Below are 18,199 nucleotides of genomic sequence, written 5' to 3' on the forward strand. Positions count from 1 at the left end.
TCACCGTGATCTGCGGCCTGCTCAGTGTGCCTGTGCGCGGCTGTCTACGGCGCATGCCTGTATTTTTGTAAATATCTCCTAAACCATATAGGTTTAGGAGATATTTCTTGGACCTACAGGTAAGTCTTAATCTAGGCTTACCTGTAGGTCAAAGTGGTTTGTAAGGGTTTACAACCACTTTAAACACCCTGGTGTATAGAAAAAGTCCAATAATAAAGTGGCAGTGTGTTCCTTCAAATTGTTCTGTGCTTCTTAAAAAACAGTGCCCCATAAGAAACGCACTCACCGCTATTATTTACCCCACAAGGAGGTATTTCACTTTCACAGTATGAGCCACTCTGCAGCCTGCAGAGTAGGAAAACTTTCTGTCCTGTATCCTCTAAGTGCCTCCTTGTCTGTGATGTAAGTGTTCTCTTTCCTGTTAACCTAACACCAAACAAACTCAGTTACTGACTTGAGTATCTACTGAGAATTCCAGCAATAAGATCTCACACCAGACCTCTCAGCTCTGCAGCAAGCACAAATACAGGATAAATCCAATATAGATACCAATATAACAATTATATTGTTTAACCGATTCAGCCCTGGAAGAATTGAACCCCTTCCCGACCAGGCCATTTTTTGTGATACGGCACTGTGTCACTTTAACTGACAATTGTGCGGTCATGCGACGTTGTACCCAAACAAAACGTCCTTTTTTCCCACAAATAGAGCTTTCCTTTTTATGGTATTTGATCACCTTTTTGTGCCATATACAAAAGAAGAGCAAAATTTTTGCTATAATAAATATCCCAAATTTAAAAAAAAATTCTTCGTCAGTTTAGGCCAATATGTATTCTTCTACATATTTTTAGTAAAAAAAAAGCAAAATAAGCGTATATTGATTGGTTTGCACAAAAATTATAGGGGATAGATTTATGGCATTTTTTTTTTACTAGTAATGGCAGGGATCAGCGATTTTTTTTTTTTATCAGAACTGCGACATTGCGGCAGACAGATTGGACACTTTTTTGGCACCATTGACATTTATTCAGTGATCAGAGCTAAAATTAGCCACTGATTACTGTATAAATGTCACTGGTAGGGAAGGGGTTAACACTAGGGGGTGATTAAGGATTTAAGTGTTTTCCCTAGGTGTGTTTCTAACTGTGAGGGGATGTTATGGGGGTTTGCACACACAAATCCTTGTTCTGGCTCTTGTGCCTGTGATCGCGGGTGGCCAGTGGCGACCATGCCCGCTGGCCACGTGCATCGGATTCCTCGCCGTGCAACGTGCACGCGCACCTTCTTTGGCTCTTAAAGGAGCCGCTGTACATATACGGCAATTCTGCCGTTGTATATGTACAGGAGACGGTCAGGAAGTGGTTAACCACTAACCGACCAGCCACCGTCATTCTATTGTGGCAGGCTGGCTCTCCTGCGCAAATTGCTGTAGGTCAGCACCTTTAAACAGCTATAGCAGGTGTGTGCATGCCGCAAGATGTCTGCCGGCCACGCCCGATCGCAGGCGCTAGAGCCAGAATGGGAATGTGTGTGTAAACACACGCATCCCCATTCTGTCAGGAGAGGAGAGATAGATCGTCTGTTCCTACTAGTCTGCAAATCATTAGCTACTAGGTCCACAAAGGTCCTTTTATAGGTGTACAGTATATAGGGTTGTACATGTATAATATACTTTCTTTCAAATATAGACAGCATATTATACTTGACTGCTGAGCTGATTGCTGCCCGATTCTGCAGCTGTCTTTTATCAGTGTAGGTACTGAGGGACAGTTTGGTGTTCTGAGCAGGGACAGTCTGCAAATCACTTGCTACTAGGTCCACAAAGGTCCTTTTTTAGGTGTACAGTATATAGGGTTGTACACGTATTATATACTTTTTCAAGTATAGAAAGCATATTATAGTGCACTGCATGCAGTGCTGCTGACCGATTCTGCAGCTGTCGTTTCTCAGTGTAGGGAGGGACGGTTTGTTTTTTGGAGCCGAGACAGTCTGCAATTCACTAGCTACTATTAGATCCACAAAGGTCCTTTTAAGGACTGGTATAGGTGTACTATTTGGTGTGCACTATATAGTGGTGTATAGTCAACAGACTTGAGCCAAAGTGGCAAATTGCAGAAGGTGCGTGCGATTACATCAAAGGACGCACCAGACTTAGTTGAGTGCCTCACTTAGTCTTACTCTTCTGCACCCTCCTCATCCTCTCGATCTGCAGCCTCTTCTTTACTCTCTGCTGTGTGCACCCCCGAAGATACTACCACCACCACCATATACCTTCCGCTTGAGTCACAGGAATTATTTTCCGATCTATCACAAGACATTGCCGATGCGCAGTCACTCTTGGCATTGGATCAGGAAGAGGAGGTAGCAACAACCGCCACTCAGCAGTCTGACAACAGTACCCAGATCAGCCCAAGGAGGAGGTTGGTCCCCGGTGTTGCTGCCTACTCCGAGATCTCTAATTATAGCGGTGGGGAAGGTGATGTCGATGATGACATGTCTAGTGATGTCACGTGGGTGCCCACAAGAGAGGAAGAGGAGGGGAGTTCAGAGGGAGATATGGACCAGCAGATAGGGAGGAGAAGCAGGCAGAACTTAGATTGCACAGGAGGGACAAAGCAGACTGCTAATGTATCAGGAACGAGGCATCAACCATGTACGGTCACATCTGGTGCTCCCAGGACGCTGGCACAAGGCTCCGCAGTGTGGGCTTTTTTTAACGTGTCCGCTGCTGACAATAGTGTTGCCTAGGGATGACCGCCATAAGAAGGCACATGAGCTGCCATCACCAAGCCCAGTGGGAGCAACGTAACCCACAAAGCCACACTCCACTCTCTCACCGTCCAGCCTCGTCTTCTACTTCTCCTTCTCCTCTCTCCTCACAATTGTCCTCCACTCCACCTTCCATCATGCCATCCTCACGTTTTTCTGCAAAAAGGCAGGCTTCCGTGGGCCAAATGTTTGAGCGTAAAAAAAATGATGATGCCGGATAACCCTCTTGCCCAACGTTTGACGGCTGGCTTGTCAGAACTGATAGCCCGCCAACTACTGGTGGACTCGGAGGCCTTTTGAAAATTTGTGCCCATTGGAACACCACAATGGAAGGTTCCAGGAAGGAAGTATTTCTCACAGAAGGGCATCCCAGAGCTATATGGCCATGTTCAGCGGCAAGTGAATGTATCTCTGGCACACAGTGTCGGTGCCAAGATCAATCTGACCAAAGACACGTGGTCTAGCAAACACGGGCAGGGAAGGTATATAATTTTTATTTCCCACTGGTTGAACCTTCTGACGGCCGTCAAGCATGTAACCCATGGCACCCGTGTAGATTTGGTTTTACTGCTACGGATTGAATGCAGGCCTGCCTCTTCTTCTCCTCCTCCTACTCCATCCTCCTCCCTCTCCTCCTCGGCTGACTCCTCCTTTTCCACTGCTAGCGTCTCTTCCGCTGCGCCACCCAAGCTCCCCATAACCTATTCGACATGCCAGGTGAGACGTTGCCATGCTGTGCTGCGTCTGTTGTGCCTGGAAGCCAAGAGCCACACTGGCCCGGCACTCCTTTCAGCTTTGCGTTCACAGGCAGATCAGTGGCTAACACCGATCAATTTGACCGTTGGTAAAGTGGTGTGTGACAACAGTGCCAATCTGCTTAGCGCATTGAAACAGGGCAGAATTACGCACGTACCATGCATGGCACACGTCTTAAACTTGGTCATGCAGCGATTCGTTGTCAAATACCCTGGGGTGCAGGACATCTTGTGGCAGGCAAGGAAAATCTCGGCACGCAAAGAAGATCTTACACGGCCATGGCTCGCCTTGCTGACAGTCAGCGGCGACACAATCTGCCGGTCAGACATCTTATTTGCGTTTGCCCGACGCAATGGAACTCAACCTTCTATATGCTTGATAGGCTGCTCCAGCAGAAATGTGCAGTTAACGACTACCTGTACGAATTCTGCGGCAGAACAGGTTCTGGGAGCTTAGTTTTTTTTCACCACGCCAGTGGCTGCTCATGCGCGACGCATGCAGACTTCTGCGGCCATTTGATGAGATCACCAAACTGGTCAGTCACAGCCAGTGACATCATAACTTATGCCTTCTTTATGGAGCGTGCATTGCGTCATGTCATTGATCAAGCCATGGAGGAGCAGGTGCAACCCAATTTTCCAAAATGGAACTGTTGGCTTGGCCCTTGTCCAGTGTCCTGTCCGAAAGGATGTTCAGCGCAGCAGCGGGGATTGTGACCGATAAGTGCACTCACCTAGCTCACGACAGTGTTGACTACCTCACATTTATAAAAATGAATGAGGCATGGATCTCAGAGGATTTCAACACATGTGACCAGTAGACCATGTATATGCATAACTCTATAAACTATTTATTTAATCGAGCACACGAGACCTTTTTTCTACCTTTGGCTCACTTCCGTTATATGCCCGTACCCTCCTGTTTGAAGAGGTTGAGCGGTGTCATATTTTTGGGTCCCGCAGCGATTTGCTGATATCAGTGCTGCTGTCAGTGCTCTCTATCTCGGTGCTGGTGCCAGTGCTCTCTCTCTCTATCACGGTGCCGGTGTCAGTGCTCTCTATCACAGTGCTGGTGTGGTGTCAGTGCTCTCTATCTCAGTGCTGGTGTGGTCTCAGTGCTCTCTATCACGGTGCTGGTGTTGTTTCAGTGCTCTCTATCTTGGTGCTGGTGTGCTGTCAGTGCTCTCTATCTCGGTGCTGGTGTGCTGTCAGTGCTCTCTATCTCGGTGCTGATGTGTTGTCAGTGCTCTCTATCTTGGTGCTGGTGTGGTCTCAGTGCTCTCTATCTCGGTGCTGGTCTCAGTGCTCTCTATCTCGGTGCTGGTCTCAGTGCTCTCTATCACGGTGCTGGTGTCAGTGCTCTCTATCATAGTGCTGGTGTGGTGTCAGTGCTCTCTATCTCGGTACTGGTGTGGTGTCAGTGCTCTCTATCTCAGTGCTGGTGTGGTCTCAGTGCCCTCTATCTCGGTGCTGGTTTGGTCTCAGTGCTCTCTATCACGGTGCTGGAGTCAGTGCTTTCTATCATGGTGCTGGTGTGGTGCCAGTGCTCTCTATCTCGGTGCTTGTGTGGTCTCAGTGGTCTCTATCTCGGTGCTGGTGTGGTCTCAGTGCTCTCTATCACGGTGCTGGTGTCACTGCTCTCTATCATGGTGCTGGGGTGGTCTCAGTACTCTCTATCTCGGTGCTGGTGTGGTCTCAGTGCCCTTTATCTCTGTGCTGGTGTGGTCTCAGTGCCCTTTATCTCGGTGCTGGTGTGGTGTCAGTGCTCTCTATCATGGTGCTGGTGTGGTGTCAGTGCTCTCTATCTCGGTGCTGGTGTCAGTGCGCAGTCTCTATCGCGGTGCTGGTGTCAGTGTTCTATCTCAGTGCTGGTGTCAGTGAGGGAGATAGCAGCAGAAAAGCCAATCAGCAGGCAGTGCCAGCACCATGGCTGAGGATCAGCACTGGACTGGCATCTCCGGACCACCGCAGTGGAGCCCTGCATAGGTGGGGGTAAGGGCCGGGCAGAGGGGGAAGGGCTCAAGCAAAGGTCGGCACAAAACAAAGTGCTAATATAGCTAAATTGCTTCATTCAGCAGGGCTGGTTGACATTTGGAGAGAGGTAAACCCTCACACGAAGGACTATTCTCACTTCTCTGCTCCCCATAACTCCTATGCCAGGATAGACCACATCTTCACATGCTCCACAGCCATCCCTCTGATCAGAGGATCTAAGATTGTAGACACCCCCTTGTCAGATCATTCGATAGTCACCCTGACTACACAGATCATCAGGCTCGAGAGGCTGCTATTGTTGGCGTCTGCATGAGTCCCTCCTGAGTGACCCGATTCAATGCACCTTACTGGAGACAGTAATTAAAGCGTATTTCCTTATTAATGAGACCAGTGAGGTCTCCCCAACGTCTGGGCAGCACACAAGTCGTTCCTCAGGGGGAAACTCATCCAGCTGGCAGCAAAAGTTAAGGCTGAACACAGGGCTGATACACTAAAGCTCATGGAGGAATTTCATATTCTTGCAAAGGCACACAAACACAATCCCACACCCAAGTCACTGGATAAACTTGACACACCCCGCACCCTCCTCAATTTGACCCTTACGACGGCGGCAGAAAAACACCTCGGGTTGACAGGGGCTAAATACTATTTCCAAAAGGTCAGGATTGGCTCTAGACTTGCGGTCACGTTAAGTCCTAAACAATGGACTTTAGCCTTCCCCAAAATTTGTATAGTGTTGGGGGAGCAAACACAAATAATGGATGCAAAAATTTGGCCCCTGCCCAGCCCCGCAAATGGCACGGTTATTCAACTCTCTCAGGGATGGAGCCCCCCTTAACACTTATCTCAGGTCAGCTTATATCTCAGTCATTCCCAAACCGGTAAGGATGCAAGTGAGGTCGATAACTATCGTCCAATCTCACTTGAATGAATGACTAAGATTCTTGCGAATAGAGTAGCGAGTTTTATTTCCTCTTAAATCCACAGAGATTAGATGGGCTTCATACCTGGAAGACAGGGACCAGACCAGATCCGAAGGACCATTGATATTATCTCCTTACTCAAATCACATTGGGATGGGGGACCCCCTCAAAAAGGTTTTCTACTCTCTATAGATCTTCACAAGGCCTTTCACTCAGCGGACTGGGCATACCTGTCTGATATCCTGGGGAGATGGGGTTTCAGCTCTTACTTCCTAAACCTAATTCACTCTTTTTATGCAACCCCGACCGCGCAAGTACGCCTGATGGGCAGATACTCGGACTCCTTTTCCATAGGCAGGGGTACCAGGCAGGGCTGCCCGCTCTCTCCCCTCCTATTTGCAATGGCCATTAAAACCTTGGCCATAGCAATCCGATCGAACCCTAACATCAAGGGGGTAATTTGCGGAGACCGGGAACATTCATGTGCGTTATATGCAGATGACCTCCTCTATATTACCTCCCCACTAATATCTACCCCTACGGTATATAAGATATTGCAGAATTTTAGTGAGGTCTCTGGGGTGTGAGTCTATTATATTTATTTCACTCTCTACCTATCCTGATAAGGAAACAATTCCTTAGTAAATTCCAGTCTGCTATAGTCCGATTTGTCCGGGTTAATAAAGGTTACAGGTGCTCCACAGGTATACTTCTCCGACTAAAATCTCAGGGTGGGGTGGGCCTACCAAACCTCTGATGGTATTCCCAAGCAGCACAACTCACACAAATTTCCACAGTCTTCTCCAGAGGCCCGAAGCCTCATTGGCTCTCTATGGAAAGTCAAGCCATTCCCTTAAATACCATAGATTATCTTCTTTGGTGTGACCCCAAATCTAGACCAGCAATAATGTCATCTACCCTCTCTCACTCTATTGCCCTATGCTCCAAGCTTTACTCACAACACTCCCTGATCTCTCCCTTGAAGCCATTAGCACACTTGTTCCACAATGCTAGTTTCCCCCCGGGGATGAACTTTAAAGCCTTCCAATGGTGGACAGATAAGGGCCTCTACCAAATTGGTAATTTCCACTCACAGGCAGGTCCGCTTACCCTGCCACACTGCAGGAAGAAACTGGAAATGCCTGATTCGGAACTATTTAGATTTTCCCAAATCTTACTTGCAATCTATCTGTACCAACAAAACAGACACCCCCCCACAATAACCCCTTATGAACACTGGTGCTCAAACACTATGGATCAGAAGGGAGGGATTTTGATGATATATACTGCCCAAGCAACAAAAATGAACATACCAGCATATGCTCGTGCCTGGGAGGAGGACACGGGCAGAGCTTAGACTACCTCGGACTGGTTTCATGCATCTCAGCTTGCATCTAAAGGTATTCTCAACATATCCCTTATTGAAGCTAACCTGAAAGTGTTGACTAGGGAGTACTATGTCCCCTCTTGTCTGGCAATGATCTATCCAGGGACCTTTCCCCCTATGCTCCACATTTGGTGGACTTGTCCCCGCATTAGATCATTCTGATGGAATGTTTTTCGAACCATTAGTTCCATAACAAATGAAACGGTCACCCCTGACCCCAACATAGCACTACTAAACCACTACATTCCAGATCTACCAAAACACTTGCAAGCTTTGTCGTTCTACATATTATTAAGAGCCACGATTACGCTCGCTAGGGCCTGGAAAAACACCACTGTTTCTTTTCAGGGGGGGTCAAGAGGAAAGTCTCTTGGGTAATGGCACAAGAAATTATAGTAGTGAAACCCTGGGCCTCCTACTGTAATATCCGTATCTTGCCAGGTATCCCACCTAGACCTTTGGACGATCCTGGTCCTCTTTCACAACTGTCTCTCTCTCACACACTCCTCTTCACTGTCTGGGACACTCTACTCCCAAGTACCCTACACATTAAGCAAAACTATCACAAACCCTGAAGGGGAGCTAGAAATTACCTTTGGTAAGGCTAACAGAGTAAGGTCTCCTCTGCTATTCCACAGGAGAAACTCCATCAAACCAGAGTTAACCCAAGAACTGGTTAACAACTTATTAAACACAACTACTTGTAAGCCAGGAGTTAGACTGGGAAAAGAGGGGCTCGGTGCCTCGGGAGGACCTGTGTACATCCACATAGAGTTCTCAAAGGGGTGGAATGCGTGGAGACTCTCGGGGGCGACCTGCGGTCACCCTCAAGTTATTTTCTGACTTTCCCACTTACAGATACCCTGTTACAATGTGACAGGACTCAGGGTCTGGTTCATTCAGCTGGATTGGACGACCTATGAATCATTGGACTGTAGCAGGGTTGCCAGATAGTCTAGACCTTCTCCGCTAGTTCTCTCATGTTATAAAGTTGTTAATTTGCTTTTCCTTCATTGTAACTGCCTTATTAGTTATGCACTGGAACCTTTTGGTTATATGACAATATCTGCACTGTTTTGTGCCACTATGACTGTCATGTTTTGAAAAATGTCAATAAAACTTTTTAAATTTAAAAATGCACTGATTACTGGCAGGGAAGGGGTTAAACACTATGGGCGATCAAGGGGTTAAATGTGTTCTAACTGTAGGGGGGGTGGGCTCAGTAGAACATGACAGAGATCAGTGCTCCCGATCACCGGGAGCAGTAGATGCCTGTCATGTTGCTAGGCAGAACAGGGAAATGCCTTGTTTACATAGGCATCTCCCTGTTCTACCTCTCTGTGCCACAATCGTGAGACCCGCATGCACGCTCAGTGGCTGCTGACGACGGAGTAACGTGCAAGTACGTTGTTTTGGGCACCCGTGCCACTTTGCTGACATATGTCAGCGATCAGCAAGTGGTTAAAGGGAACCAAAGGAGAATAAGCTCTTATTTTCTCACAAAGCCCAAAATAATGAAGGCCATTTAAAAGAAGTTTTCGCTTCAGGAGCGATCCGGGATGAGGGGATGGCCGTTGGTTTCTGGCCATCCCCTCTCGATCGCTCCTGGCGAATGAGAAGCTTCCCCTGTCTGTGTAGTGTAAACACAGGCAGGAGGAAGTGATGTCACTCTCCTCGGGGCAGTCTTTTTGACCGGACTGCAAGGAGAGAAGACATAGTAAGTGTGCACCAACACTACACTGACATGTAGGTACACATAGGCACACTGTCACCCCCTGATCACCCCCCCCCCCCCCGATCACCCCCCCTAGTCACAGTGTCACTGATTGCAGTGATCATTTATTTACTGATCACTGCATTTAGTGTCAGCTGTGACTGTAAAAACTGTCAGGGCAGTTAGTGTTAGGTCCAGGGTAGCCCCCTATCCCCCCTAATAAAGGTTTAACCCCCTCATTGCCCCTAGAGTTAACCCTTTCACCCCCTTTTGCCAGTGTCACAAAGCAATCGTTTTTCTGATCGCTGCATTAGTGTCACTAGTGCCGCTAGGTAGCTAGTTATTTTTTAGGTTCACCGCCAGGTTTTTATAGCGTTAGGTACCCCCATATACTACCTAATAAAGGTTTTAACCCCCTGATTGCCCCTAGTTAACCCTTTCACCAGTGATCACCATATAAGTGTTACGGGTGACGCTGGTTAGTTAGTTTGCTTTTTATAGCATCAGGGCACCAACCATTTATTACCCAATAAAGGTTTAACCCCCTGATCACCCGGCGGGTGATATCAATTAGGTTGTAGGGTCAGACAGGGTCTGCGTCGCCCCAGGCAGCGCTAGGTTAGTGCCAGTACCGCTAACACCCACGCGCAAAGCATACACCTTCCGGAGTGTTATAGTATCTGAACAGATCAATATCTGATCTGATCAGATCTATACTAGTGTCCCCAGCAGTTTAGGGTTCTAAAAAAACACATTGTTAGCGGGATCAGCCCAGATACCTGTTAGCACCTGCGTTTTGCCCCTCCGCCCAGCCCAGCCCAGCCCACCCAAGTGCAGTATCGATCGATCACTGTCACTTACAAAACACTAAACACATAACTGCAGAATTCGCAGAGTCAGGCCTGATCCCTGCGATCGCTAACAGTTTTTTTTGGTAGCGTTTTATATTTAAATCCTGAAGACAGTGATTGGTTTTCGGGGTGCCATACGCGGCTAGGCTCCCAAAAAGTCCCCCACATGTGGTATCCCCGTACTCAGGAGAAGCAGCAGAATTAATTTTGGGGTGTAATTTCACTTATGCCCATAGCATGTGTGAGCAATATATCATTTAGTGACAACTTTGTGCAAAAAAAGAAAAAGTTTTTAATATTCCCGCAATTTGTGGCAAAATATAAAATATTCCATGGACTCAACATGCCTCTCAGTAAATAGCTTGGGGTGTCTACTATCCAAAATGGGGTTGTTTGGGGAGGTTTTGGCATTTTATGGCCTTCGAAACTGTGATAGGTAGTGAGGAGTGAAATCAAAAATTTGCACCCTTAGAAATCCTGAAGGCAGTTATTGGTTTTTGGGGTGCCGTACGCGGCTAGATTCCCACAAAGTCCCACACATGTATCCCCGTACTCAGGAGAAGCAGCAGAATATATTTTGGGGTGCAATTCCACATATAACCATGGCATGTATGAGCAATATATAATTTAGTGACAACTTTTTGTAAATTTTTTATTTTAATTTTTTTGTCATTTTTTGTTCAATCACTTGGGACAAAAAAAAATTCAATGGGTTCAACATGCCCCTCAGCAATTTCCTTGGGGTGTCTACTTTCCAAAATGGGGTCATTTGGGGGGGGGGTTGTAATGCCCTGCCATTTTAGCACCTCAAGAAATGAGTCATAAATTAAAAGCTGTGTAAATTCCAGAAAATGTATTCTAGTTTGTAGACGCTATAACTTTTGCGTAAACCAATAAATATACCCTTATTGACATTTTCTTTACTAAAGACACATGGCTGAATACATTTTGGCCTAAATGTATGACTAAAATTGAGTTCATTCGATTTTTCTTATAACAAAAAGTAGAAAATATATATTTTTTTTCTAAATTTTCAGTCTTTTTCCTTTTATATCGTAAAAAATAAAAATCGGAGAGGCAATCGAATACCATCAAAAGAAAGCTCTATTTGTGGGAAGAAAAGGACGTAAATTTTGTTTGGGTACAACATTGCATGACCGCGCAATTACCAGTTAAAGCAGTGCAGTGCGAAATTGTAAAAAGACCTCTGGTCCTTAGGTTGACAATTGGTCCGGGGCTTAAGTAGTTAAAGTAGAACTTTTTTCACTTTGGATACAGTAAGGGCAACTGATAACCCGTCAGGTTTTTTTCTTTGTGTCATCCATGTCCCATTGGGGGGGATTCACCTTAATTTCCTGTCCCATAGAAAACAGGAAGTGAGAGGAATGAGTGTCCCTATTTTAAGATTTCTGATCTATTACTGTTATTTGGGAATTTTTTACTTTCATTATTAACTTTAAACAGGACAAATAGAGAGGATGAATCTCTCCAATGGGGGCATACACAACAATAAAAAGCTGACGGGGGGGGGGTCTAATCCCTCTCCACTCAATACAAAACAAAAAATAAATAAAAAGTTTTGCCTTTAGTTATACATTATTAAATGGATATATGGTGTTGTATATAAACACAACTTCAAATCTGGTGACATAAATACTTGATAATTAGCTGTGTAATGACAGCTGATATAATTGATTGCTCCTTCAGCATTTGTCCAACTGTATATAGAGTCTTTTCTTTTGCATTTCCATATTTGCAGGAAGTCTCCCACTTAATTACCTGCATGTACAGGCTCTTCTCTTTCTATGTGCATACAAATCATTAACTTATGGAAATGTAAGTAGTACTACATTTCTTGCAAAATCTATTCTTTAAATAATGAACAAAATACAATAAAAACATTGTTTTTATTATTTCCAAAAAATAATAATTTATTTTGTTTTAAAATCCCATTTACAATAATAATAATAATAATAATATTTTCCAGTGGTGCAGTTTGCAGATATTAATAAACGTTTATTCAATATGCTGTATTTCTTTGGTAAATAACATATAAATATAGTTTATCTGTTTTCTGTTAATGCTACAATAAAATAATTTAATAATCTGCATTTGGATTTGTCTACAGTACATATTATATTATATTTCATATCTACTGTGAAAAGTTATATTTATACAAATAACACATTCTGTGTGGACATTTGGAACAGTGGGATTCTCAACAAGATGGTTTTACAAAAATCAGCAGAAAAAAATATGAATTTTATTAAATCCTGCATGAGTTAAGATCAGTCACAACAATGACAGGTGATTTCTGATCAGTTGCTGTGGGGTCATGGAGTAGCACAGCCATAAAAAAGATAAAAAGAGCCTTGTGCATTATCCCAAGATAATTTATTAATAAAAAAACGGTAAAATACTACTCACAAACATGTGATGAATAATATGCTTAATTAATTCAGAGGAATACACCCCTATGTTGATTACTTCTGTATCCCTGGGGTGACGATACATTGTGCCGCAGAGTGGGCTCAATTATCTTGATATCCCCCTGCTGGGCCCTTGTGGATGTAGTCATAGTGTCAATTTTAAATTGTGTTTTGTTTTTTGTGTTTTTATTTGATCATGTGATGAATAAAAGTCTGGAACCAACCGTCTCCAGAGAGCAGAGGTGAAGACCTCAGAACCACTGCTTCTGACGTGTTTCGAAGGAGTACCTTCTTAGAGCCTTTATTAATAAATTATCTTGGGATAATGCACAAGGCTGGTGCGTCCTCTTCTTTTTATCTTTTTTGTGACTATTAGGATACCCGCTATCCAGGAGGGCAGAAAGGCCAAAGACACACTATCCCTCGAGTCACTGAGCGCCCGGCCATCGCACTTATGCGCAGGAGTGTTTGTTTGCTATCACTAAGTAGTACAACCATGACTGACTGAAACTGATCATTGTCTTTGTAACTAATAGAAGGGATATAAAAAAAAGTAAAGGATTTCCTGTAATTTGACCTGAAGTATGTGTGCTGAAGGCCCCTTTCACACGAACGATCTGTTCAGGCCTGCCTGTCAGTTTTTCAGGCGGACCTGAACGGATGCTCCATAGGGGTCTATGGAGCGTCGGATGTCAGCAGTGATATGTCTGCTGACATCCGACCCGCTCCGATCCGAAAAAGTGTGACGGAGGAAAAAGCTATTTTTCCATCCGTCATCGGATCGGATCGGACCGCAGTGTCCGTCGTCATCCGATCTCCCATAGGGGAGAGCGGCGCTGTGACAGGTCTGTCCCTGCGCAGTGTGCAGAGACGGACCCGTCATCTTCTGCTCAGCGGAGATCGCTGAGCAAGCAGACATCCACGGGGCGGATCAGCACCAATCCGCCCCGTGTGAAAGGGGCCTTAGACTTCTACTTGTGCAGGGAAAATAGAAACAGTTCTACAGCTTACCAGAAACTATTTGCCCATCTCATAGAAGAGGTGGAAATGTGCATATAAAGAACCAGTCAGTTTGGATCAAATGCATGGGTTGCACAAAAGAATTAAATTAAGATATAGTTGTAGGCTCTGCGCAGCCTTGTCATTTACCTTTGGTTACCTAACTTGGGAATTTATACTCTTGAACCCTGGAAGCTATATATCCTTTTATTGGTGTATGCAATTTGTTGTTAAAAATCTAAAATAAACATCTTTCAAAAAAAGATATAGTTGTAGGAATAATAAGAGATGTTAATAAAAACAAAACAAATAAACCCCTTTTAATTGGAATCGTTATCAATCAGTATGACTGCATACTCTGAACCAATACAATACCGTTCCTAAAATGAGTCTCGAGAAAAACAAGAGGAAAGGTCCCCTTTTCCATTGTCTCTTCAGTTGTAAATTACAGTATGTGTTCACAATATATTAATCTACGATATTCCGTATTTATTAGGGATTAAAACACTTTACACAAGTATGAAATCTATGATAAACTTATATTGCACAACTCTATTACAACTATTAAATAATGATGCATAATATACATTTATAGCTGTACAAATGCAAAAATATGGATGCATGTTTATACAGTACAGTATGTGAAACACGTGTTTGCAAATGCTCTGTGACTTAAACTTTTGATAAACACTTTTTTATAAAGTATCCAACTAATTTCTGAGGCCTCTGTTGATATTCCACCAGAACATCATGGGAACTGCTGATCTGGTCTCCCTCCAAACGATTCAAAAGTGTGACACAAACCACTGCAGCTAAAAAAAACAAATGATATAATCATTATTACATTAAATAAGTCAAATACAGGTAGGGTTATTTAACATCATCTATAATTATTTGCTTTTAATATACTGTACCTGTGTGACCACTCATGCCCACTTTTTTTTCTACCTTGAAACGGTGTCATCTTCTAAGCCTAAATTCTGCACTAAACTAATGCACTACCAATAACTCAGCAAAGCTCTTAATTCACTCGCTGGTCATCTCTCGCCTTGACTACTGCAACTCCCTTCTCGTTGGCTTACCTCTACATAGTCTACCCCCCCTTCAATCTATCATGAATGCTGCTGCCAGACTCATCCACCTTACCAATCGCTCTGTCTCTGCTACCCCTCTCTGTCAATTGCTCCACCGTCTTCGGCTCGGCCAAATAATTAAATTCAAAATACTAACAACTACGTACAAAGCCATCCACAATTTAGCCCCCAGCTACATCACTAGCTTAGTCTCTGAATACCAACCTACTCGTTCTCTTCGTTCCTCTCAAGACCTTCTGCTCTCTAGCTCCCTCATCACCTCCTCCCATGCTCGCCTCCAGGACTTTTACAAAGCCTCTCCAATTCTATGGAATGCCCTACCCCAATCTGTCTGCTTATCTCCTACTCTATTAGCTTTTAGACGATCCCTGAAAACCCTTCTCTTCAGAGAATCCTACCCACACCTAACACTATATTTTCATTTTCTCCATCAGCTCATCCCCCACAGTTATTACCTTTTGTTTCCACTTAACCCTCCCTTCTAGGTTGTAAGCTCTAATGAGCAGGGCCCTCTGATCCTTCCTGTATTGATTTGTATTGTAAGTGTACTGTCTGCGCTCAAGTTGTAAAGTGCTGCACAAACTGTTGGCTCTATATAAATTCTGTATAATAATAATAATAAACTAAGTCATGAGTCACATTCTGATGCTTGTTCACTTACAGCTTGTCTTTCATACTAGATAACTCCTAAATAATCATTGTAAGTTGTGTAATATATTTACTTCATATGATCATGAGATCTTTCTAGTTGCCTGTTTGATTGCTTATGGCGCCGTTCAAAGTAGAAGTAAAAAGCATACAGTGGGGAAAATTATTATTTGACCCCTTGCAGATTTTGTAAGTTTGCCCACTTACAAAGAAATTAAGGGTCTATGATTTTAATCATAGGTGTATTTTAAATGATAGAGATAGAATATCAACCAAAAATCCAGAAAAAAAAATCACATTAAACAAATGTTATAATAGTTGCAGTTCAGTGGGTAAAATAAGTATTTGAACCCCAAGCAAACATGACTTAGTACTTGGTGGAGAAGCTCTTGTTGGCAAGCACAGAGGTAAGATGTTTCTTGTAGTTGGTGACCAGATTTGCACATATCTCAGGAAGGATTTTTGGTCCACCCTTCTAAACAGATCTTCTCTAAATTTATTAAGGTTTCTTGGCTGTCTCTTGGCAACTCAAGGTTTCTTGGCTGTCTCTTGGCAACTCAAAGTTTCTGCTCCCTCCATAAATTTCCTATAGTATTAAGGTCTGGAGACTGACTAGGCTACTTCATGAACTTAATGTGCTTCTTCTTGAGCCACTTCTTTGTTGCCTTGGCGGTATGTTTTGGGTCATTGTCATTCTGGAAGACCCATCCACGACCCATCTTCAGTGTTCTGGCTGAGGGAAGAAGGTTCTCACTCAAGGCATACACGATATGCCTTGGGTGAGAGCATGGCCCCATCCATTGGCCCCTCAATGCGGCAAAGTCGGCCTGTACCTATAGCAGAGAAGCAGCCTCAGCAGGGCATCATGTTTCCACCTCTGTGCTTTACTGTAGGGATGGTGTTCTTAGGGTCATAGTCAGCATTTTTCTTCCTCCAGACACAGCGTGTCCCAGGAACATGTGGTGCAGGCTTGTCCTGATACCAATACAAGGGGTTAGTAAATGTAAAGAGGAAAGTATTGGACCTACTCCTGACCAGCAAATAAATTATAAAAAGTGATACATTTGTTCTAAACAAAAAAAAGTGATATAAAGCACCCTCAGCCTATATGTCTCCACCAAACCACATGCTCTGATGCATTTTGCCCCGCCCACCAGGGCTTAATTATAGGACCCTCTCATAAGTTCCTGAATTAGGGGAAAAGGAGGATGTGTAGCATTTTTGGCCTCTGGAAACCAAAGGTTCCAAGAGTGCTGAAAGTTTTTTAAAAATTAAGACATACTGACAGTGAAATTTTATTTTATTAGGCCGCATGGTGCATGCCTGAGAGGGAGCCAGAGTCTCATGAGCAGAGCAGTGTTAATAGAGGACATTGCTCTGGGGCAAGGGAGCAGCTGTGACTTTGAGTGGTGTCATGTGTTTCCTGTAGGCTGCCTGTGAAAAGCAGGCTCCTTTGTACCAACTCCCTTGCACCTGTGATCTGCTATTGCCATTGAGAGCATCCCCAGTGGGGTATTCATGGTTCAGGAGTGCAGATCGGATTGGGTTTTGCATGTCCAGAGAAAAGGTCTTCGAGGTCTGAGAACTATAGAAATAGATCACACACCTAGACTTGTTTAGCACCCTGCACAAGTTGCACTTCAACCCAAGGTGAGCAGCTAATGCAGGACACAGTGCCCAAAGCAAACATTACAATCTGGTCCCGCGCAGTAGAGTCCAGATAAAGCCCCAAGGTACACACTGCAGGTAAATGATCCACAAACTGCCAGGTAGTGCATGGCAATAAGCAGTCAGGTGTTTAAAAAAATTGGTAAAAAAAAAACTTTAATGGTTCAATGAATATGAGAGTCCTCACAGCATATAATCAAAATGGAAAGAGATGAACGATCCTTAAGCTGGAAAAAATATTGAAGGGTATTAACCTTGAATGACAGAGTAGAGCAGTAAGAGGGTCACTGGAAATGGTATGTGCATATTCCTTGGGAGTGCATACTGTAGCTCCCTCATTGTAGGCTCTGTACTTTTATATTTTCGAACACACCTATTTTACTTACTGAATAATTAGTGCAGTCGTGTTTTCAGTTAAACCTTTCAGTAAGCTTACCTCGCAGTCCACTTATGTTACACATTGCTGCAAACACTGATGATTCCATCTCAATGTTTCTAATGCCGGCCTCATAAGCAGCTTTCAGGTACTGCATCTTCTCTTCCTCTGTGTATGTGCAGATTGCTCCATCAAGACGTGCTTGGCCTATGTGGAATGGAATGGAAAATAAAAGGTCAGGCCATACCATATTGATGACTTAGTTATTAGTCAACACCCTTACTATTAAAAATAGTCTAAACATCCAGACAAAACAAAAAAATCAAGGGTTAATACGTATTTACATGTGCACTTTTTTGAAAATTAGCAAACAGGAAATGTTATGCCTGAGTATGATTTACGATAACCTAAGTCTGCTACATTAATTGTAAGCTCTTTTGCAAACAGGCCTTAGTTTATATATTTACTGTCTTACTATGTACATACTAGAATTAAAAATTACAATAACTTTCTTGGTTAGATTTTACTTCAGATTGTGCTTGAAACAAATGTTGTATAACCACAAATTTGGTTTAACATACAGCTAGT

General features: G+C 43.8%; 1 protein-coding gene across 1 annotated transcript in view; it reads right to left on the bottom strand.

Annotated features, from left to right (window-relative positions):
* Positions 1-12,285: 12,285 nt before the first annotated feature.
* Positions 12,286-18,199, bottom strand: part of UPP1 (uridine phosphorylase 1) — a 43,355-nt gene continuing 37,441 nt past the window's right edge. The window contains exons 7-8 of the mRNA XM_077491787.1: positions 17,672-17,818; positions 12,286-14,637 (exon numbers count right to left, since the gene is read on the bottom strand). Coding sequence (XP_077347913.1) covers positions 14,498-14,637; positions 17,672-17,818 — 287 coding nt within the window. The 3' untranslated portion in view covers positions 12,286-14,497. The remainder of the gene's footprint in view (positions 14,638-17,671; positions 17,819-18,199) is intronic.

This window comes from Lithobates pipiens, unplaced genomic scaffold, assembly GCF_037356315.1.
Source record: "Lithobates pipiens isolate NorthernLeopardFrog02 unplaced genomic scaffold, aLitPip1_a1.2 Scaffold_19, whole genome shotgun sequence".
NCBI classification, from domain to species: domain Eukaryota; kingdom Metazoa; phylum Chordata; class Amphibia; order Anura; family Ranidae; genus Lithobates; species Lithobates pipiens.